We start from the raw sequence: 24,734 nt of genomic DNA, 5'->3' as shown, positions 1-24,734 counted from the left end.
AGTGGGCTTCCCTCTGGAGTTCCAGCTGTTTTTGGTGGTCTGCATCTTTGGCTGCTTGCTCTCTTTTGTAGGCTGCCTCTCTTTCTCTTTCTCTCAGCTCCATCTCTTTTTGTTTTATTTCTAGTTCCTGTATTTTTTTTCCATATCTCGCTTGTGCTCTGTGTCTTTGATTTGTTACTCGGCGACCATTTTTGTCTTGGTAGGCATGGTTCCTGTTTTCTTGTGTTGGAGTGCCCTCCGGTGTTTATCTTCTGAACTGCAGGTTCTCTGTTGCCTCCTGGGGTCTGCCTAGCAACAGTGCCTTTTTCCCTTTCTTCCTCTAGCTAATCTTTTAAATGTAAAGTAAACCAGAAAAACCACTTTATTTGCATGTGTATTGCTGGATACTTGACTCTCAATGGGAGTGCTATTGTCTGACAAAAGACCCATTTGTCACAGCTTAATGGTTCCTTGCTTAATATGCAAGCTACTGCCAGGAGAGAACAGAAAAAAAATTCTCTCTTCTTCCTTTTAAAACCAAACCCTCTCTGCTTAAAAGCCCTTAGCAGAGAAAAGAAAAATATAATATTCCTACTGGCTTCTGGATTCTATCTATCCCACCACAGCACAACATGTCATAACATTTTTCCCAGATTTGGATCTTAGCGTCCAAAATATGGGTGTTAGCATGAAAACCTCCAAGCTTAGTTTCCAGCTTGGACCTGGTAAAGCTACCACCACCCAAAAAATTAGAGTGTTTTGGGGCACTCTGGTCCCCCCAACAACCTTCCCTGGGGACCCCAAGACCCAAATTCCTTGAGTCTTACAACAAAGGGGAATAAACCATTTCCCCCCCCCCTCTTCTCCCTTCCAGGTGTTCCCTCCCTGGGTTCCTGGAGAGATACACAGAAGCAAGCTCCGTGAATCTAAACAGAGGGACTCCACCCTCCCTATTTCCAGTCCTGGAAACAGAAGTACCGAGAGGTCTAATCCCCCGCCCCCCTTCACCCAGAGGGTATGCAAAGTCAGGCTTAGTAAATCTAACACAAAGAGATTTTCCCCCTGACTTCTTCCTCCCACCAATTCCCTGGTGAGCTGCAGACTCAATTCCCTGGAGTCCCCACTAAAGAAAAACTCCAACAGGTCTTAAAAAGAAAGCTTTATATAAAAAGAAAGAAAAGGACATAAAAATGGTCTCTCTGTATTAAGGTGACAAATACAGGGTCAATTGCTTAAAAGAAATATGAATAAACAGCCTTATTCAAAAAGAATACAATTCAAAACACTCCAGCAACTACACACATGTAAATATAAAAAACAAACAATATAAACCTACTGTCTTATCTCTTTGTACTTACAACTGGGAAACAGAAGATTAGAAAGGCAGGAGACAGAAAGATCACTCTCAGAATCGAGAGGGTCAGACACAAGACAAAGGACAAAGAACTTACACACAAACTTCCCTCCACCCAGATTTGAAAAAGTCTCGTTTCCTGATTGGTCCTCTGGTCAGGTGTTTCAGATTACAGGTAAAAGAACATTAACCCTTAGCTATCTATTTATGACGCCAGCTTTCTGCCACAAATACTAAGAATCACTATGAATTGCCATTATGAAAGACAATGGACCTGGGATGCTACAGCCCAGTAGTTCATACACTCACCCAGCATGTAAGCCACCACAAATAATGGGTCCTAGGTACCTAATTAACCATCTACCCTTTTCCACTGCAGGTACAATGCTATTTTGTGTGTGTGTGTGTGCTTTCCCAATCAGAAAGGGAATTCCTAAGCAAAATAATGCACAAAACAAAAACTTTGTTAAGGTTGTGAGTGGTTAATAGTAACTTAACAGCAAGAACTTCAAGGAGTTCATCATTCTTATAAATGTCCTCCCTGCAGGTATAGTTCAAGGACCCTAAATGGAGCAGGAGAATCTCACCAGCCCTATGACAGAATTTATTTTGGGGGGCATCTCTCAGAGCAGTGAGCTCTAGAACTTCCTCCTTCTGGTCTTCTTCCTAGTCTATGGGACTACATGCCTTGGGAACCTCATTCCTTCAATTTTATATATGTATACAGCCTCTATAACAGAGTACCTGAGCACTGCACAACCCTAAGTCCTTACAACACCCTGGTGTAGTAGATAAATTCCATTGTCCCTCTTATACAGAAGGGGAATTGAGGAAGAAAGAGATTAAATGATTTGCCCAAAGTTACAGAAGAAGTCCCTGGAGGATGAAGGGAACCAATGCAGGTCTTGACACTGCCAATTTAGTTCCTGTTAGGATATAGATATTCAGGCCTGTCTGTAAAGGCATATATTTTAAGAATTTGGGCTTATTTGCATCTGATGAAGAGGGTATTCACCCACAAAAGCTCATGCTCCAAAACGTCTGTTAGTCTATAAGGTGCCACAGGACTCTTTGCTGCTTTTACAGATCCAGACTAACATGGCTACCCCTCTGATACTAGGATAGTATAAGGCCTGGTTCTTAGGCTAAGGCCTTTGACTAAGCAGCAGAAACAGCCATAAGTTGGTACGGTCACATCCTCACAGTCGAAACTAGTCACATTGAAATAAGATGTTATGGGGCTGTAAGGAATACAGTCCTTTCCTGAAAATCACCATCAGATAAAGAGACCTAAATATGATGGGGATAGTTCAGTGGTTTGAATATTTGCCTACTAACCCCACAGTTGTGAGCGCAATCCTTGAAAGGACCACTTAGGGAACTGGGGTAAAAATGTGTCTGGGGATTGGTCCTGCTTTGAGATGGGGGTTGGACTAGATGACCCACCTCCCAGAGTCTACAGGAAAGCTTGAGACAATAGCTCTGGGAGGGGAAACTGCTTTGGGTTTGACTGATGTAGCTACATCTGCCTGAATGTGCAGAGACCCTGAACCAGTCACAAAGATAAATACATAAGGTTGAGGAGAAGGCTACTGCTCTAGGATTGCTCTCACCATTGGTGGACAGATGGGACAATTCAGGGAGATAGAACCCAGTTTTTTACAAAAATGTCATCATTTGTCCTCACTCTCACCGGGGGTTCCTCTAAGGTGGCCCTCCACAAGCCAGAGTAGGTCCTTCCTCTGGCTGTGTTTCTCAAACTGGGCATTTCCCGGTCTCTGATCTCTCACTATCACTGTCATTTTACCTTGGGGCCCCTGGCCTAGTGTCTATATATTTAGCAGCCAATTTACCAGCAGGGAGCACATCTCACAGATTTCTGTTTGTGAACTATAATCTAGAGATTTAAGAATATTTTATGTTTATTAAAATGGAATAGAGGTTCTAAGCAATGAGAACCTTGTATAGTGGAACAAACATAAAACCAGGCATCATGGTACAGATACTGAGGTCACATCAACTGAAATAGCTCCATACCACTATGCTAATTTACAGCATCTGGAGATCTGGTCTCAGTGACTCTAACTGCATTATGGCAGTTTTACGCAAGGTTTGTGTGGGGGTAGTGTGCGGATTTGACTCCTTAACGCCAGTGGAGCTACACTTGATTTACATCAGATGAGGATCTGACCACTCCTCATTGTTCAGTCTCTCTGTCATACCTACAATAAGTGTGAAAAAAACGTTCCAAAGATGTCATATCACATTGCACCTTCAGCCTAATGAGTCTTTTATTTTATTGATGTCTGCAGAAAGAAACCATATAATTGCTGAGAAAGAAAGAAAGAAAGAAAGAAAGAAAGAAAGAAAGAAAGTGGATCCATTCATCCAAATAGAAATTGAAAATCAGACACAGAAAATCAAAGCAACACTGAATTCCTCCAAAGTTCTCTCCCCATTGGGAAAGAAATTCTCCTTAGCCATTGAAAGTTCCATTCTTTAATTGAATTCCATAGGGCAAAGAGTTAAGAACCTGCAGAATGGTTAGCAATTTCTATCTCCTCTTCAGAGTCACTGGCAAAGAATATGTATTTGAAATTGATGAATGGGCCAGATCACCAGCTGGTGTAAATTCCTAGAAGCTCCATTGGAGTTAATGAGGCCTAATTCCCCAGCTGTTGAAAACTACATAGTCCATCGGCATCTCATCCCCAGCTAGTGTAATTCAAAGTAGCTCTGTGGAAATCAAAGGGAGACATCTCCACTTGGCGTAAATAGTCCTAACTATCCAAAACTCAATGGAACTGTGTCAATTTACACCAGTTTAGGATGTAGCTGGGAGCTTTTAGTGTTTGCCTCTGGCTGCTTCTTAGTGACCAACATCAAACAGCCAGGGCAGCCTGAGCTGTGGCTTCCTGTGGTGGCTGCATCTCAAGAACTGCTAATGAAATGCAGAGAAAAACATCTCTGCTGCCCAAGAGCTGTTTAGGTGGCGTTATTGAAGGAACAGGCTATTCCAGGCCAGCTGGGGCTCTGGTGCCACTGGGCTCTGAACTATAGTAGGCCACATGTCTGTGCTTCAAATACATATTTTATTCTGCAGTCTCTGTGAGATGCCACTTGTCATTCCGCCCTGCCTTGTTCCTGGCCAAGAGTTCTTCCAGGGATGCTACCATCATATGAAACTCAGAGTGGGCCATTTCCTCCTATGGGGAGTTAGATTTGGTTAAGGTTGGTTATCAGGGTGGTTTCTTTCCAAGGTGAGATGAGAGCTGGGCTTACATCTCTGGGGAGTAGATTCAGCTATTTAACACCAGGACAGGTACATCTTGAGCTGTGATCATATCTGAATCCCACATAACTCAGGATCAGCTCTAGAGTTGGGAAGGGCTTTCAATCTCCCATCCTATTTAGTCCTTCACCTCTCAGCCAAGCCTGACCCAGGAGGGGAGCAGGGAGTGGTCATCTGTGGAGTGGGTCTTTGTCTGCTTAGAACTGCAGAGACCCAACCTCTGAGGGAATATGGTGAAGGGGCAGGGAAACAGCTGCAGGATAACACAGTGGTGGGGGCGTTATTGAGAGATATAGAAACAGAAAATGACTGAGAATCCTGGCAGTGGACTATCAAATCCTTCTCAGGATGGGAAACATTCCACATTCCACAAAGACCAACACTGTAAGTTTGCTATTTACGTTAATAGATTTAGGTTTTAATATACTGGAGAAAATATAATAATAGAAGTACGAATTACACTGAAACTGTAAGTCTTTTACAATAATTTAATAAACATCTAGAGCTCAGTTTTTATAGAAATTGTGGAAATCAAAACTTTTTTTAATTTTGTGCATCGAGAAGCAAACAATTGCTGTTAAAAACTGCAGAAATCTGGAAAAAAATTGATTTTACCAATACATATGTTGTTTTTTATTGATAGTAATGACTTTTCAGGAAAATGTTTTCAATTTTAAATCCAATTTTCCTTTGGAATAATTGAAATGGTTTGGAAACTTAGATTGAAAACAAACAGATTGGAAACAGACTGAAAATTTAGCCCAGATTGGAAATCTATAATTAAGCCTGAATGATAATATTAATATTCTCAAATAACACCACAATTACAAACCCATTCACTCTATTGGAGTCAGGTTTAATTGCCATTTCATATTGTTACTTACAGGATGGTAAAACTGTGTAAAGAGCAAAGCTGATACCCACAGAATATGTGTTATACATGCAGGCACCTTTAGATTTAGGCACAGACAGCTGAAGCCCCCAGCCAAAGCCTGTCTCTTCCCAAGGACATAGAGAAGGGCAGTGGAATTGTGAAAACCAAAACTTTTTTTCTTTTTGTTCTTTGAGAACCAGACAATTTCAGGTAAACTGCTTAAAACTGAAACATAGTCACTGAATTTAAAATAAAAATGTTTTGACTTTTCAAGTACATAGGTCGTTATTCAAGAATAACAGAGACTAGCTTGAAGTATGTCTCAGTTTAAAATCCAGTTTTCCTTTGAAATAATGTAAAGTGAAAATATCTGAATACACCAGATTGAACATGGAGATTTCAAAGGGGGTAGAAACACTGATATAGTCCAATCATTATACAATTTGAACCCTGCAACTCTGTTGCAACTGTGTTTATTTCTCTTTCAAAGAGACACTTGTCTAATGGTAAAACTGAGTAAACAGCAAAGCTGGCAGACAAAATCATGGGTATTAAACATACTAGCACCTTAGACAGAGAACAGTGAATTGAAGTCCCCAGCCAAGGCCTGTCTCTCTTATCCCTGCTCAAGGACATAGAGCATGTCAATGGGATTAGAACTGAGATATTCTGCTCTAGCGCCATACGTGCTGTCCCACAGTGCTGCCCGCTAAACAGAAATGCTGTAAATGGAGGCAGTGAACATACATATAATAAGACACAGCTCATCCCCCACAGAACTTACAGTCCAAGGAGACAAGACAGAGAAATTGAAGGAGGGGAAAAAGAGGCACAGGGAGGGGAAGTGACTGGCCCAAGGCCACAGACCAGGTCAGTGGCAGAGCCAAGAACAGAACCCAAGTTTCCTGATGACCACTGAGCCACACACTCATAAAGTGACAGAGCCAAATGACACAGCAGAGAGGTAGCAAAGCGATGCTGCTAGCCCATTGGTACACAGAGAGAGAAATGGAGTGAGGATTTGGGGTTATAAATCAATATATTTGCAGGCAGCCGGCCATATACGTGGTGTTGAAGTGAAATCATTACAGGTGAGCTGTCATACACAATGTCAAGTCCATCTTGTATATCCATGAAAAGAGGATATCAGGCAGTGCTGCCCAAATCCAGAGCCTGCTGTTTGTAGCAATAGTGGATCCATCTTGGCCAGAATTGTTGCATTGGGATTGCACTTTGCACCATCCTTCACACAGCATTTTATTAAACAACATCATGAGCCGGATCTTCAGATGGTGCAAACTGATGAAGCTCCATTGACTTCAAGGAGCTGTGCCAATTTACATTCATATGATAACTCACCACTAATCCTAGTTAATAGCAGTGATGAATGCTGTGCATTGTTGACACTCACTTCATATTGCTGCAGGAAATCAGGGCCACTCCCTCTGTCACTGAAATTCCCCCACTGTCTTTGTCCTTCCCTCCACAGCCATCAGATAATGAACTGAGAAAGAAAAAGTCCAGCCAAACCACCTCAACTGAGTTCTTTCTCCTGGGATTCTCTGATGTTCGGGAGCTGCAGATTTTGCACTTTGTGGTGTTCCTGCTGATTTACCTGGCAGCCCTGATGGGGAATCTTCTCATCACCACAGCCGTAGCCCTCAACCGCCATCTTCAAACCCCCATGTACTTCTTCCTGGTGAATCTGTCCTTTCTAGACTTTGGGTCCATCTCCGTTACTATCCCCAAGTCCATGGCCAACTCCCTCATGAACACCAGGGTGATTTCTTATCCTGGGTGTGTCACCAAGTCTTTCTTTTTATCCTCTTCGCTGCAACTGATCTTGCCTTACTCACCATCATGGCATACGACCGATATGTTGCAATCTGCCAACCACTGCACTATGAGAGAGTGATGAACAGGAGAGCTTGTGTCCAAATGGCAGCCAGTGCCTGGATTACTGGTATTGTCTATTCTGCCCTGCACACTGGCAACACATTCAGGTTACCCTTTTGTCAGTCCGATGACATCAACCAGTTCTTCTGTGAAATCCCCCAACTACTCAAGCTCCCCTGCTCTGATTCGTACCTCAGTGAAGTTGGAGGTATTGCTGTAGGTGTGTTTTTATTGTTAAACTGCTTTGTTTTGATAATTGTGTCTTATGTTCACATCTTCAAAACTGTTCTGAGAATCCCTTCTGAGCAGGGCCAGCATAAAGCCTTCTCCACCTGCCTTCCTCACCTCACTGTGGTCTCTTTGATGGTTTTCTCTGGCATCTTTGCCTACCTGAAACCGATCTCCAGCTCATCATCAGGTCTGGACCTTGTGGTGGGTGTTCTCTATTCCCTGGTGCCTCCAGTGATGAATCCCATCATCTACAGCATGAGGAACAAGGAGATCAAAACTGCATTGAAGAAACTGATTGTGTGGAGGTTATTCACCAAGAGTTAAATTGTCCATTCCTGCAACTTGATTGTGATTTCATTCTGAGTTTCTTTGTAGATATAATCAACTGATGACAAAATTGTCTCTTTGAGAGCATTGGGTGCAATCTGTTGATGAAATCATGAAATCTGGACTAGCTTCACTGAACTCAGATGAGTTAGAATAACATTACGCAAGTGTACACAAGATCAGAATCTATCTACATCTGCACCTACCTATCTGTCACAGGGATTTATAGGGCTACTATCACCTATAGCTTGGGATTTGAGAGTTTTGCCTTGTGTGTTTCCTTGTTTCTTTTTCATTTTGTTTGATTTTGTGGATTCATTCGTTGACTTGTTTCTTTGTTTCAGGTGGCTTTTTTGGGGGAGGGTGAAGCTTGGGAGGGTGGAGTATGTCTGACTAAATGGTGGTATCCATGTATTTTGTCATCTATTCAAAGTGTCAATGTCAGAATCACCTTGATGGAGTTTTCTGAGAGTTTTGATGTTTTGCTTTCCCAATTAATAAAGAATTGTAAAAAAGATTCTGCCGGTGTCTGTTCAAGTGATGATTTTAATGCTGATGGGATTTTATTGTGTCATGTGTGATGTGTTCGGGCACCCAGAGCCTTATATAACTTATATATGTATGTATTATTGCTATTTATTTAAATTTATTAAAATAAATAAATACTATATTATTCTTCTCATGATGGAAAGATATTTGCAAGAGAAAGGTATTAAAATGGTTCCTAAAGACAAACTAAGTCTGAATAGTAAGGCCAAATTTTGATTCTACCAAACTACTGCAGTGATCCATCTGGAAGTGCTCATATTTTCTCTTATGTTGTGCTTTGTTCCTATTGTAGTAAATAAATTACACTTTGCATGGTGAAGACGTCTAGTCACTCAACTTACTACTGTGGGAAGAACTGCAGGTACCAAACACAGTTGGAGAAATCACGGTTGGGACCCAGTTTGAGAGATGGGGAATCACATGATTCCACCCAAAGACAGAGATAGGCACAAAGCTTAGACTAGAGCATTTATAGTAAGAGACCAGCGCCTTGAGAAGAGTTTTAGCTAAACTTTTAGTCATAACAGTTGGGATATAGCCATTCACTTCAACATGTAGCTTTTTATGTAACCATTCGTCTTTCATTCGCATAAGTATCTAAATGTGTCTAGATCTCCAAAGCTGGTTGCTGTAATTATTATTAATTAATATTTGTTAAACCATGTTTATGCATGGTTGTGTGTACTACATATACAATAGATAAAATAAGATCATGTAGTTAGATAGATAGATAGATAGATCGTGAAAAATCAATCCCAAATTATCATGCCTCTTTTTATGTCTATGACTGTTGATGTCCAACTCATGATTGTCCTGTGACTATTTATCATTTGTTGTTATTGCTCTTAATGTTTCTCACTCCATTACTCTTTTACAAGAACTTCATTATATGCAGTACCTGTCAGCATTGAGCCTTTTAAATTAATGCATTATAACATGCTCTGTTTCTTTGTCTTATTGGATAAAATGAGCTTTCTTAAAAACAAAGCTACTCAGTTTGTCTAAATCATAGTTGTGATGGGTTGGATCACAGAACCCCCCTTGGGAGCTGCCGTCCGATCTGCCAAGACTACTTCTACCCAGCCTTCCTTGCCAGCTCGGGGCCCCAGACACTCCTGTCTGTGCCAACAAAGACCCAGGGTCTCAATTACTTGCCCCAAAGCTGCAGGATTACCTGAAAGCAGCTAACAGAAGTGTTCCTGTCTTTAACACTCAGACGCCCAACTCCCAATGGGGTCTCAACCCACATAAATCCATTATATCCTATATAAAGCTTATACAGGGTAAACTCCTAAATTGTTCTCCCTCTATGACCATGATAGAGAAATGCACAGTTGTTTGCTCCCCCAGGTATTAATACATATTCTGAATTTATTAAATACAGAAAGTAGAATTTAAGTGGTTCCAAGTAGTAACAGACAGAACAAAGTAACTCACAGAGCAAAATAATATAAAATGCGCAAATCTATGTCTAATCAAACTGAATACAGATATGATCCTCACCAGTTCAGGAATGCTCCCTTTTACAGACTAAGGAATCACCTGGGTAAGTCACATGTCCATGCATGACTCACAGTTTTTACAGGTAGCATCCATTGTTTACATGCTACTTTGAAGGTCCTCAAGCAAACTTCTTAAGTAGATTGGCACATTCCAAATCCATTGTCCTTTAAGTGATTCTCGATTTGGTACTTAATTTCAACATTCCTTTCTCCAGGAACTGACCAAATGCTCTGCTAAGGTTATTTAGAAAGCAAGCCAGTACATAGCCAATATTCATAACATTCATAACAGGAATACAAAAATGATACATGCATACTAATAGGATTAATACAGTCAGTAGATGATAATCTTTGAGATATGTTACATGGCATATGTAGCATAAAACACATTCTAAGCATATTTCCATAAAGTCTTGTGGGAGGTACCATCACAATAGTAGCTTCTTGTCCAAACACTCAACGATTATGAATTTAAAACTCACACTCCTTTGAAATATCCTTTCATGCAATGTTGTGCTATATATTTCAATAGTTATGCTCATTGACCACCAGGTCACACAACTCACTCTTTTATTGTATGCACCGGCTTTGAACTCATCGCTACATAACACATCCCAATGTTTGGTTGGCAACAATTGTCCATTTTGATGGCTATCACAATCTCCTTGGAGAGAAAATGAAGTGACTGGGATTGAGAGATTGAACTACTCCCTCCACTTCTGAGTTGATCTCTTTGTCTCTGCTGAGGTTGCTCACAGAGGGTCTAATTTGCAGATACAATGAACTCAGGCCTAAACAGAGACTGGGAATGGTTGGTCATTACACTAATTGAATCCATTTCCTTATGTTAAGTTCTCCTCACACCTTCTATGGGTCATCTAAAATAACACTTCAAAAGTTTTTTTTCTCCTGCTGATGATAGTTCATCTCAATTGATTAAACTCTCCTGCTGGTATGCATACTTCCACCTTTTCATGCTATCTGTATGTATAAATATCTCCTGTCTGTGTGTTCCATTCTATGTATCTGAAGAAGTGAGCTCAAGTTCACGAAAGTTCATACTGAAATAAATTTGTTAGTATCTAGGGTGCCACAAGGACTTATGTTCTTTCTGCGGATGCAGACTAACATGGCTGCTACTCTGAAATCTAAAAGATTTGGTTTGCAGGGCAGTTGTGTGTTTTGCCTTTCTAAATACTTCCAAGATTTCCTAGGTATCTGGATGCTCAAATCTCATTAATTTTCACGGGATTTAGGGATGTTTAACCTCTTAGGCAGCTTTGAGTTTCTAAACCTTCAATCTAAAATTATATATTTTTTTAATTTAAGGAGAAGACCCACATGAAGGAACCTGATTATAGCCCTTATGACAGGAGTGGGCAAACTTTTTGGCCCAAGGGGACATTGGGTTTGTGAAATGGTATGGAGGGCTGAGTAGGGAAACCTGTGCCTGCCCAAGAAGCCTGGCCCCCGCCCCCTCACACTTCTCGCCCCCTGACAGCCGCCTTCAGAACCCCCCCATCCAATCCCCCCTGCTCCTTGTCCCCTGACTGCAGGGAAGAGAGAACAGCAGGAAGTGGCCAGGGGCTAGCCACCCCAGCTGGGAGCTCAAGTTCCAGGCAGGATGGTCCTGCGGAACAGATGTGGCCAACAGGCCATAGTTTGCACACCTCTGCTCTATGAGATAGAATTGTTGGACAAGATTTTCAGTCATTCAACATTATGTACTTATATGGATTCCGTTACAGAGTATCTGAGTGCTTCACAACCCTTAGTCCTCACAACACCCTTGTGTAGTAGACAAATGCCATTGTCTCTGTTATACAGAAGGGGAACTGAGGGAGAAAGAGATTAAATGATTTGCCCAAAGTTACAGAAGAAGTCCCTGGAGGATGAAGAGAACCAACGCAGGTCTTGACGGTGCCAAGTTAGTTCCTGTTAGGATAGAGATATTCAGGCCTGTCTGTAAAGGCATACACTTTAAGAACTTAGGAGTATTTTTATCACAACTAGTTACAGGGCTATAAAACAATGAATCAAAATCACAGTCCACCTGTGTATGGGCCTTCTCTCACTAGGATAGTCTGAGGCCCGGTTCTTAGACTAAGGCCTTTGTCTAAGCAGCAGAGGCAGCCATATGTTTGGAAGGTACAGTCACATCCTCAGAGTCCAAACTAGTCACATTGAAACACATTGGTCTGTTAGGAATGCAGTCCTTTCCTGATAATCACCACCAGATAAAGAGGGCTAAAGATGTGGAGGAGGGATAATTCAGTGGTTTGAACATTGTCCTGCTTAACTTGCAGTTGTGAGCTTAGTCCTTGAGAGGACTATTTAGGGAACTGGGGAAAAAATCTGTCTAGGGATTGGTCCTGCTTTGAGCAGGGGATTGGACTAGATGACCTCCTGAGGTCCCTTCTAACCTTATGATTAGTTTGATAGCATCATGTCTGGGAAGAAATCACTTCTCAAGAGCTACAAAGAGTCCTGTGGCACCTTATAGACTAACAGACATGTTGAAGCATAAGCTTTCATGGGTGAATACCGACTTCATCAAAACCAGACTAACACAGCTACCCCTCTGATACTTCTCAATAGTTGTGGTTGTGAAGCCCTCATTTCTAATTTGGGTAGTGACATATAATTGGTTAGAGAGTTATGTTACAATATATTAGTATTCGCTAGATAGATTTCAGTAAAATGATTGGTTAAGGTGTAGCTGAGAATATTACAATATAAATTAGGCACAAAGAGGAAGTAAATTGGGATTGCAAAATAAGGAAAAAGGAACTTGGATTTAAGCTTGCTGGAAGTTCACCCCAATAGACATCAAATTGTTTGCACCTTCGGAGTTCGGGTATTGTTCTCTGTTCACACAAGAAGGTCTAGGGAAGTGGGAGGGTGAAGGAATAAGTCCTCTAAGAGTTCCCTAAACTGATCCATTCACATCATTCACACCCTTTCACATCCTTTTTCTCTCTGACCATCAGAACCCCAAGAAAGAGTGTGATTCTATGTAAGAGATGATACAAAAGATCATCTTAATATCACATTACTGCTGTCTTTTTATATAATCTGGAGTCTTTGTATCTTTACTAAATGTTCTAATAAAATTGTTAATGTTTTCTTTCTCCCTCAGTGCATCATCATTCTACATATCGGGGTTCCTAACCAGACGATTAGACAAAAAGACCTTCTGTTTATCACAGGTCATTAAATACCACCCAATGACCTCTATGTTAACCCCACCTCCAAGAATCTACAGAAAGTTTCAGACAATAGCTCTGAGAGGGTAAACTGCTTTGGGTTTGACTGATGCAGCTACATCTGCCTGAATGTACAGAGACCCTGAACCAATCACAAAGATAACTACATAAGGTTGAGGGGCAGACTGCTGCTCCAGGATTGCTCTCACCATTGGTGGACAAACTGGGAACATAGAACCCAGTTTTTTACAAACACGACATCACTTCTCCCCACTCTCTCCGGGGAAGTCTCTAAGGTGACCCTCCTCCAGCTGGAGTAGGTTCTTCCTCTGGCTGGGTGTCTCATACTGGGCATTTTCCAGGTCTCACCATCACTGTCATTTTACTTATGGGCACCAGACCTAGTGTCTATATATTTAGCAGCCAATTTATCAGCACGGAGTACATCTCACAGATTTCTGTCTATGAACTATAATCTCAAGATTTTAGAATATTCTATGTTTATTAAAATGGGATAGATGTTCTAAGCAATGAGAATCTCATATACTGGAACAAAACAAAAAAACAGGCATCATGGTAAAGATACTGAGGTCACATCAACTCTAATAGCTCCATACCTCTATGCTAATTTAAAGCATCCGGAGATTTGGTCTGATATTCTACGACTAGTTTGACAGGGTTTTCCAAGTGTGCCACAGCTTTGATTTCCACAATGACCAAGGCCATTTAAAATCTAGGACAGAAAAGTGAAAGGAAAATTTTCTGCTGCAAGTACTGGAGGAACCAACTACGGGCAGATTTTTTCTTGACCTGCACAGCACAAAGAGGGAAGAATTTAAAGGGGAAGCAAAAGTGCATGGGAACCTGGGAGGCAGTGACCGTGAGATGGTCAACTTCAGGATCCTGACACAAGGAAGAAAGGAGAGCAGCAGGATATGAAGCCTCAGTTTCAGAAAAGCAGACTTTGATTCCCTTAGGGAACTGATGGGCAGGATCCCCTGGGACAATAACATAAGGGGGAAAGGAGTCCAGGGGAGTTGGCTGTCTTTTAATGAATCCTTATTGAGGTTGCAGGAACAAACCATCCTGAGGAGTAGAAAGAATAGTAAACATGTCAGGCAACCAGCTTGGCTTAACAGTGAAATCCTTGCTGATCTTCAACACAAAAATGAAGCTTACAAGAGGTGGAAGCTTGGACAAATGACAGGGGAGGAGAATAACAATATTGCTCAGGTATACAAGAGTGAAATCAAGAAAGCCAAATCACATTTGGAGTTGCAGCTAGCAAGGGATCTAAAGATCTTGAGAGTAACACGAAGAGTTTCTTCAGGTATGTTTGCAACAAAAGAATGTCAGAGAAAGTGTGAGCATCTTACTGAACGGATGAGACAATCTAGTGAGAGAGGATATGGAAAAAGCTAATGTTGTCAATGGTTCTTTTGTCTCTGTCTTCACAAACAAGGTTTGCTCCCAGACTACTGTACTGGGCAGCACAGTATGAAAAGGAAGGACTAGCCCGCTGTGGAAAAAGAAGAGGTTCAGGACCATTTAGAAAAACTGGACAAGCACAGATCCATGGGGGCAGATGCCCTGCATCCAAGGGTGCTAAAGAAGTTGGCGAATGTGATTGCAGAGCCATTGGTCATTATCTCTGAAAGCTCATGACAATCGGGGGAGGTCCCAGATGACTGGAATAAGGCTAATGTAGTGCCCATCATTAAAAAAGGGAAGAAGGAGGATCTGAGGAACTACAGGCCAGTCAGACTCACCTCAGTCCCTGGAAAAATCATGGATCAGGTCCTCAAGGAATAAATTTTGAAGCACTTAGAGGAGAGGAAAGTGATCAGGAACAGTCAGCATGGATTCACCAAGGGCAAGTCATGCCTGACTAACCTAATTGCCTTCTTTGAGGAGAAAACTGGCTCTGTGGATGCGGGGAAAGCAGTGGATGTGTTATTCCTTGACTTTAGCAAAGTTTTTGATACGGTCTCCCACAGTATTCTTGCCAGCAAGTTAAGAAAGTCTGAACTGAAAGAATGGACTATAAGGTGGATAGAAAGCTGGCTAGATCATCGGGCTCAAGGGGTAGTGATCAATGGCTCCTTGACTAATTGGCAGCCTGAGATATCCCTTCATTTTGTCTTCAGCTGGCTAAAAAGAGAGCCTCCCCACCCCCCAGGATACTTGGAAGCAACTGGAACAAAGGGCAGTGACTGCAAGGGGGGCGAGTGATTGCTAAAACCAGGCTAAAGGATTAGTCTGTAAAAGAGAGCATTCTGGAACTGGTGAGGATGTGATCTGTATTCAGTTTGATTAGACATAGATTTGCACATTTTATTTTATTTTACTTGGTGACTTACTTTGTTCTGTCTGTCACTACAGGGAACCATTTTAATCCTACTTTTTGTATTTAATAAAATCAGAGTATGTATTAATATCTGGGGGAGCAAACAACTGTGCAAATCTCTCTATCAGTGTTATAGTGGTTGAATAATTTATGAGTTTACACTGTATAAGAAATATTCAAAGAAATAACAATAAATAATAAGTAGTTACAGGAAAATCATGAGTTGGATATGATCAGTCATAGACATAAAAAGAGGCACGATAAATTGTCATTGATTTTTCATGATCTATCTATCTATCTGTCTGATCTTATTTTATCTATTATATACATAGTACACACAAACATGGTTTAATAAATATGAATTAATAATAATAATAGCAACCAGCTTTGGAGATCTAGATACATTTGGATACTTGAGTAAATAACAACAATACATAGTTATATACAGCTCTAGCTGTCATAGCATATCATACATGATGCAATAAAATCCCATCAGCAATAAAATCATCATTTGAACAAACACCTGCAGAAACTTTTTTTCAATTCTTCATCAATGGGGAAAGCAAAACTTCAAATCTCTAGGAAAACTTCATCAAGGTGATTCTGACATTGATATCTTGAATAGATGACATAATAAATGGATACCACCATTTAGTCAAACATACTCCACCCTCCCAAGCTCCTCCCTCCCTCCAAAAAGCCACCTGGAACAAAGAAACAAGTCAATGAATTAATCAACAAAATCAAACAAAATGAAAATGAAACAAGCAAACTCACAAGCTAAAGCTCTCATACTCAGGCACAATTTTTATCCCAAGAAAGAAGAAGAGCCACAGACTTCATGAAGTCCCTTAGTCACTTAGATATGGCTGTTGATATTTGGTGCGGTGACAGTGGCCCTATAAATCCCTATGACAGATATATAGCTGCATACGTAGATAGATTCTGATCTTATGTACACTGGTGGAATCTTATACTAACTCATTTGACTTCAGTGAAGCTAGTTCAGATTTCATGATTTCATCAACAGATTGCACCCAATGCTCTCAAAGAGACAATTTTGCCATCAGTTGATCATATTTACAAAGAAACTCAGAATTAAATCATAGTCAAGTTGCAGTGGTGGACATTTTAACTATTAGTGAATAACCTCCACATAATCAGTTTCTTCAATGAAGCTTTGATCTCCTTGTTCCTCATGCTGTAGATGATCGGATTCATCACTGGAGGCACCAGGGAATAGAGAACACCCACCACAAGGTCCAGACCTGATGCTGAGCTGGAGGTGGGTTTCAGGTAGGCAAAGATGCTAGTGAAAATCAACAAAAAGACCACAGTGAGGTGAGGCAGGCAGGTGGAGAAGGCTTTATGCTGGCCCTGCTCAGAGGGTATTCTCAGCACAGTTCTGAAGATCTGAACATAAGACACAATTATCAAAACAAAGCAGTTTAACCCTAAAAACACACCTACAGCAATACCCCCAACTTCACTGAGGTACGACTCAGAGCAGGGGAGCTTCAGTAGCTGGGGGATTTCACAGAAGAACTGGTTGATGACATTGGACTGGCAGAATGGTAACCTGAAGGTGTTGCCAGTGTGCAGGGCAGAGTAGACAATACCAGTAATCCAGGCACTGGCTGCCATTTGGACACAAGCTCTCCTGTTCATCACTCTCTCATAGTGCAGTGGTTGGCAGATGGTGACATATCGGTCGTATGCCATGATAGTGAGTAAGGCAAGATCAGTTGCAGTGAAGAGAAGAAAGAGAAAGACTTGTGTAACACATCCAGGATAAGAAATCACCCTGGTGTTCAGGAGAGAATTGGCCACGGATTTGGGGATGGTGACAGAGATGGAGCCAAGGTCTAGGATGGACAGATTCACCAGGAAGAAATACTTGGGGGTTTGAAGATTGTGGTTGAGGGCGATGGCTGTGATGATGAGAAGATTCCCCATCAGGGCTGCCAGGTAAATCACCAGGAACACCACAAAGTGCAAAATCTGCAGCTCCCGAACGTCAGAGAATTTCAGGAGAATAAACTCAGTCAGGGTGGTTTGGTTGGACATTTTCGTTCTCAGTTCATTGTCTGATGGCTGTGGAGGGAAGGGCAAAGATAGTGAGGGAATTACAGTGACAGAGGGAGTGGCCCTGATTTCCCGTAACAATTTGATTTGAGTGTCAACAATGCACAGCATTCATCACTGCTATTAACTAGGAGTGGTGAGTTATCACTTGAATGTAAATTGTTGCAGCTCCCTTAAAGTCAATGAACCTTCATCAGTTTGCATCATCTGAAGATCTTGCTCGTGATGTTGCTTAACAAAATGCTATGTGAAGGATGGAATAAAGTACAATCTCAGTTGAACAATTCTAGACAAGATGGATCCCCTATTGCTACAAACAGCAGCCTCTGGACTTGGGAAACCCTGCCTGAAATCCTCTTTTCGTGGAAATACGAGATGGACTTGGCATTGTGTATGACAGCTCGCCTGTAACCAGGGCCGGAGCAAGGATGTTTCGCGCCCAAGGCAAAACTTCCACCTTGCGCCATCCCCCTTCACTGAACCCCCACCCTGAGGCCCCCCCCCACAGTTTCTCTTCCTCTCCTCCCTAAGGCACCCTCCTGCAGCAGCTCCCCACCCTCTGCCCTGAGGCATCCCCCCATCCCAACTCACCCTTGTTCCGCCTCCACCTCCAGCACACCATCGCTGCTTCACTTCTCCTGCCTCCCAGGCTTGAGGTGCCTAAGGTGGGAGGTGGAAGAAGTGAACTAGCTACGGCGTGGTCGGGGAGGAGGCGAAGCAGGGGTGAGGTGAGGTGAGGAGTTCCCCTGTGATCCGCTCCCCACCCCTTACTTGCTGCAGGCGGCCCTCCAAATGCTTCCCTGCCTCAGCTTCCTCCGGCCACCCGGTCGCAGCCAAAGAAAATGCCGCTCCTCAAATCCACCTAAATGTTTGCACCGGCCCTGTCTGTAACAATTTTACTACAACACCACATAGATGGTCAGGTGCCTGGAAACATATTGATTTATGTCACCAAATCTGACAGCATTTCCATCTCTGTGTACCGATGGGCTAGCAGCATCGCTCTGCTACTTCTCTGCTGTGTCATTTGCCTCTGTCACTTTATGGGTGTGTGGATCTGTGGCCCTCAGGAGACTTGGGTTCTGTTCTTGGCTCTGCCACTGACCTGCTCTGTGGCCTTGGACCAGTCACTTCCCCTCCCTGTGCCTCTGTATACCCTCCTTCCCTTTCTCTATCTTGTCTTCTTTGACTGTGAGTTCTGTGGGGGATGAGCTGTGTCTTATTATATGTATGTTCACTGCCGCCATTTACAACATTTGTGTTTAGCGGGCAGGATATGGCGCTAGAGCAGAATATCTTAGTTCTAATCCCATTGACATGCTTTATGTCCTTGGGCAGGGATAAGAGAGACAGGCTTTAACTGGGGACTTCAATTCCCTGTTCTCTGTCTAAGGCACTAGTATGTTTAATAGCTGTAATGTTTCCTGCCAACTTTGCTGCTTACTCCGTTTTACCATTCAACAAGTGTCCCTTTGAAACAGAAATAAATACAGTTGCAATAGAGTGACTGGGTTCAAACTGTATGATGATTGGACTATATCAGTGTTTCTACCCCCCTAGAAATCTACATGTTCAATCTGGTGTATTCAGACATTTTCAGTTTAAATTATTTCAAAGGAAAACTGGATTTTAAACTGAGACATACTCCAAGCTAGTCTCTGCTATTCTTGAAAAACAACCTATGTACTGGAAAAGTCAAAACATTTTTTTTAAATCAGTGACAATGTTTCAGGTTTAAGCCGTTTACCTGAAATTATCTGATTCTCAACGAACAAAAAGAAAAAAAGGTTTGTTTTTCACAATTTCTATGAAAAGTGAACTTCTGTTTCCTGGAGGGGAGGGGGAGCTTTGGCTTGGGGCTTTAGCTGTTAGTGCCTAAGTCTAAAGGTGCCGCATGCATAATGCATATTCTGTGGGTATCAACTTTGCTCTTTACACAGTTTTGCCATCCTGCAAGTAACAGTATGAAACAGCATTTAAATATGATTCCAATTTAGTGAATGGGTTTGTAACTGTGGTGTTATCTGAGAATATTAACTTTATCATCCTGGCTTAATTATAGATTTCTAATCTAGGCTAAATTTTCAATCTGTTTCCAATCTGTTTCTTTTCAATCTATGTTTCCAATCCTTTTAAATAACTCACCAACAGATGTCGAGAGAGTTGGAAAGTTCCAATGGAGCAGGAAACCTTGGAAATAGCCTGACATAAGAAGTGAGTTCCAAAAAGAGAAAATAGATAAAGAGCAGAATGATACACAATGAGGGTAACAAGGGTATAACTGCCCTGAAAAATGAGGAGGTAGTAGAGCCCATCTGCAGAGAACTATGGAGAAGTTCTTCCTCAGTTCTTGGTAACTATATGCCTTCCTCTGTGTGTGCTATCCTTACTAACTATTAATGTATACATCTAATTAAATTTGACTTTTCTGAAGTTTGTTACAAGTAAACTAAACTGAATACAGGAAAAGTCCTCTTGCTAAGTATATAATCAGAGTTGAAATATTTACTAATTATTGGTTATCAAGTCATTGGTTGTTGATTTTGACAAATTATTAATGATCAATTATTGATTATCAACAGGACCCTGCCTATTTACACTGGTGTGATAATGCATCTGACTGAGTGTGTGATTGTCAGAGTTGAGGACTGCTCCATCCTGACCTTTGTCCTGTCCTCCCCTCCACAATGTACTGAGAATGAAAATGTCCAGCTGACCACCATGACCACGTTCATAAACTTGGGTTTCTCTGAGCTGCAGATTTTGCACTTTGTCATGTTTCTGGTGATGTATCTGACATCCCTTTCAGGTAACCTTCTTGTAATCACCATTGTAGCCCTTAACTGCTGCCTTCACACATACATGTACTTTTTCCTAGTGCATTTCTCCATTCTAGACCTCAGATCCATTTCTGTCACTGTCCCAAAGTCCATGGTCAATTTTCTACTGAACACCAGGTTGATTTATTATTCTGGATGTGTTGCCCAAGTCTTTATCTTTGGCTTCTTAACTGTGACCAATATGTCCTTATTCACCATCATGGCATATGACTGCGATGTCGCCATCTGCCAACCACTGCACTATCGGTGAGTGATGTATAGGAGAGTTTGTGTTTAAATGGCAGCCTGTGCCTGGATTACTGGTACTGTCTATGCTTCACTGCACACTGGGAACATCCTCAGGTTACCCTTCTGCCACTCTAATGCCATGAACCACAGTTCTTCTGTGAAATCCCCCAGCTACTCAAGCTTGCCTGCTCTGACTCAGACCTCAGTGAAACTGGAACTATTTTCTTTAGTGTATCCCTATTCCTAATCTGTTTTGCTTTAATAATTGTGTTGTATGTTCAGCTCTTCACTATGATGCTGAAAATTCCCTCTGAGAAGGGCCAGCATAAAGCCTTCCTCACTTGCCTTTCTCACCTCATTGTCATCTCCTTATTTTTCCTGCTGCCTTTGCGTACATGAAACCCTCCTCCAGCTCAGCATTAGAACTGGATCTTGTGGTGGGTGTTCTGTGTTCTGTGGTGCCTCCAATGATAAACCTGATAATCTACACCATGAGGAAGAAAGACACCAAAGCTGCCCTGAGTAAAGTGACTAGGTGGAGGTTATTCATCAGGAATAAAACAGCTGTCTTTCTCCCTTGAACAAGATTTCATGCTGTGTTTTAGCAACACTGTAGGGGGAGGATAGCTCAGTGGTGTGAGCATTGGCCTGCTAGACGCAGGGCTGTGAGCTCACTCCTTGAAGGGGCCATTTAGGGATCTGAGGCAAAAATTGAGGCTTGGCTCTGTTTTAAGCAGGGGGTTAGACTAGATGATCTCCAGAGATCCCTTCTAACCCTGACATTCTAGGATATACTCAACTGATGACAATATCTTTTTCCATGAAAACATAGCATGCAACCAGATTAGGTAGTGGTAAAATCTACACCAACACCACTCAAGTTATTGGAGTTACTGTAGAATTATAGCAGTGGAGAGAAGATCAGAATGAATCTATCTGTCTGTCTAGTTGGTTTTATGCTTCCATCAGGCTATCAGAGTGCCTGGCAGATAAAACCAGTAGCCATAGCTACATCATGTTGGACTTCCTGGAATCTCTTTTGGTGTGTGTGTGTGGGGTGGAATTCTACCTAGGACATGAGGGGCTTTGTTTGTTTCCTTGATTATCTCTGGTTTCTTTGTTTTGTTTCATTGGTTGGTTGGTTGATTTGTTTCATTTTTCCAAGTGGGTTTTTTGGGGAGGAGGAGTTTGAAAGGATGAGATATTTTGAGTAGATGGGGATATCAGGTGGTTTGGTTTTTTTTTCATATACTGGAAATGTCAGTGTCATCATCTCTTTAGTGGGGTGTTCTGAGAGAGTTAAAGTTTTGCTTCCAACAATGATGAAGAGGGAAAAGAGTTTCTGTAGATGTCCAGATGGCTGAGTTCCTACTGAATGATTATTTTAATGTTTCAGAGGTTTTAGTATATTATTAATTAGTTGTTAGGGCAACTGGAGTTTTATATAGGCCTCTAGTGCCCCAGACATGCCCTGGCAGCTATAATACACATATGTCTGGTCTACACTTAAAATTTAGATCAACATCACTCAGGAGTGGGAAAAGGTCTGAGTGATGTAGCTATGACAAGCTAAGCCCAGGTGTACACATAGTAAGGTCGATGGAAGAATACTTCAATCTAGTTGCCATTGCTCAGCTAGGTGATTTTCCTATTAACCCCCCATCCCTCACTATTGGTTGTGTCTACGCTACAGGGTTATTCTGGCACATCTGTGGAACCTTGGCTCTGCTGCTATAGTTCCCAAAGTGCCAACACGGACTCCGAGACTGAACTGTCAGAACTAGTGCCAAACTTGTTTCTCTCTATAGACGAGCTGTGTGTAGCTGGCTTTGAGCTTTGCTGGAATTAAAAGGCCTATGATGTGGGATTTTTCTGTGTCTATTTCAGAAGGGCTTGTGAGAGTAACTCTCTGGAACCCTACACAGCTCAGAAGTTGGGGGATTTCCTTTCACCCCTCCCTCTGGTTCTTGTCATGCAGACAGAAAGCAAAAGGTCAATGTTTATTGGGGTCAGTTTCAAGCGAGCATGTCCATAGCTCTGATGCCGCAGAGCCTTTGTCCCCATGTTCCTGGTCCCCTCCTTTTTAGCAGGCCCAAATATGCCTGCAGTGCATTCCCTCAGTCCCACGTCTTACAATTCATGGTCATGTTTCATTTTGGAGGGTCTTGAGCATGGGGGCTACAGTACCACTTCTTTTGTATCCCATGAGAGAGGTAAGAAGTGAGGTTGTGCTTTGGTCAGGAACAGACATTTCTTTGGCTTTTAGTGTTTCTTATGCCTCCCCCCAACATTCCTTCTTGCCCCTCCTAATTGGTTTCTTGACCTTGGCTTAAGAGAGGAGCCAGGCAGCGTTCCAGAGTATGCTCATATATTACACTTCCGCCATGCCCAGGGTCACTTTAACTATATCCCTTATCTTTTCTCATTGTACTGTTAGGCCCATCTGGTTGTGGGAAATGCAATACACAGTGTCTTTGTTCACACATATTAGTAAAGATATAAAAGTATCAAAAGTCAAACAGGCAAACAAAACCCAAAATTCTATCTCAGGCTAACAGGTCTACATGCCAACAGATTCATCAATATCCATGCCAAAAGGGACCATTGTGATCTTCTAGTCTGACCCCTGCATAGCACAAGTCTTAGGATCTCCTGCAGTGTTTCCTGATTCCAGCCCAGCTTCTGTGTTTACAAAGTCATTTAGGCACCTAAGATGGAGACAGGCACTTAGTGTGCTTTATCAAAGCTCCTATGTGAGCTAGGTGACTAAGTCCTGTTCACTTTCAATAGCAGTTAGGCATCTAGTCTGCTTAAGTGAATTGTAAATCCCACTGGGCACCTATTAGAACAGTTAGGTGCCTAAGTTCTTTTGCAATCCTGGCTCTGTCTCTATCTTGTTAACTTCCAAGGCCTGGAGTTCTCCTGAATTTCAGAAATATTAAGCCTTTGATTTGCAAAAAGAACCTAATAGAACAAACCTTGGGTTTATATGACCACTATGTCACCATCTGGAAACCCATGCAGCATAAGACTGTAATTGTTTGTAGCCAGGGAAACATAGACACTTACAGAGTTAGGCAGCAGTTGAGCAGAGGTTTTGAGGATGTAAATTTTCAACTTAGGTATCTAAATCCTTTTGTGGATCTGACCACTGCTCAGTGGGGTTGGGTTGGGACAGTTGGTTTAGAAATGAAAGCAACTGCTTCATCTTTTATCTCCCAAGCCAGCCTGTCCCTTCCTGCTCTGAGATGTCTGTAGCAGTTACATGGAAATGGGATATGAACTGAGACATCATGTCCTTTCACACGTCCAGTGGGGGCTGAGGCCAGGGATTGTCCTGCTTTCTAATGATTCCTTATTGGGGCACAATCTAGTCTCAGGCCTTGACACAGCATTAAGCTTCTGAATAGTGTTCAAGGGACATATCAGCCCGAGGATTCAGGTACTTATAGCAACCAAAACAATCAAACCGAGAGGGGAATCCCCTAGGAAATCCCCATGAGGAGTGCAGAACCGTGATTATCCCCACTGGGAATTAGCAGGGGAATTATTGGAAAAGATCTTATCAGGATGGGCCAAAGTTATCCTAGGTTCATATCCATTGATTTTCATGGAAAGGCACCAGGAACAAGGTTGGCCCAGTGGAGGGACCTGCAGCAGCTTGTGCAATTAGAGTGGGAACAAAGGGATGTGGGTGCTGCAGAGTCTGAAACAATACAGTGAATTCTTACTCCAGGCTGTGATCTGTGACAGGGGTTGTCAGAGTGCCTTAAAAGAATCAGGTGCCCATTGACTGAACAATGTGTGTGACCCACCTAGATCCTGGAGATCCTTTCAAATATCCCAGCCTTCATTCAGAAAGATTTCTAAAAGCCCCTTGGTATTTTATTTTTCATTGCTCATCCTAAGTCTACATGGCCAGATGATTAGCCCAAGGGTCTAAAGTTTTAATTTTTTCAATAGAACATATAGAAGCCTTGGAAGCAGCTGTGCAGTCTTCCCCCACTCACCAGAAACATGCCTC

At 42.0% G+C, this 24,734-nt stretch overlaps 1 protein-coding gene and 1 pseudogene across 1 annotated transcript; one reads left to right on the top strand and one right to left on the bottom strand.

Moving 5' to 3' along the window:
- Positions 1-3,938: 3,938 nt before the first annotated feature.
- Positions 3,939-7,950, top strand: LOC127030803 (olfactory receptor 14A16-like; annotated as a pseudogene).
- An 8,738-nt stretch (positions 7,951-16,688) lies between these two features.
- LOC127031326 (olfactory receptor 14A16-like) lies at positions 16,689-17,645 on the bottom strand. The gene has a single exon (XM_050918073.1). The coding sequence runs from the start codon at positions 17,622-17,624 to the stop codon at positions 16,689-16,691; it is 936 nt and encodes a 311-aa protein (XP_050774030.1). The 5' UTR covers positions 17,625-17,645.
- Between the last annotated feature and the right edge of the window lie 7,089 nt (positions 17,646-24,734).

This window comes from Gopherus flavomarginatus, chromosome 11, assembly GCF_025201925.1.
Source record: "Gopherus flavomarginatus isolate rGopFla2 chromosome 11, rGopFla2.mat.asm, whole genome shotgun sequence".
NCBI lineage: Eukaryota > Metazoa > Chordata > Testudines > Testudinidae > Gopherus > Gopherus flavomarginatus.
This window is presented reverse-complemented; position numbering and strand designations above follow the sequence as displayed.

Excerpts from the sequence above, each read along its gene's own strand:
- LOC127031326 (XM_050918073.1), bottom strand. The coding sequence starts at position 17,624 with ATGTCCAACCAAACCACCCTGACTGAGTTTATTCTCCTGAAATTCTCT.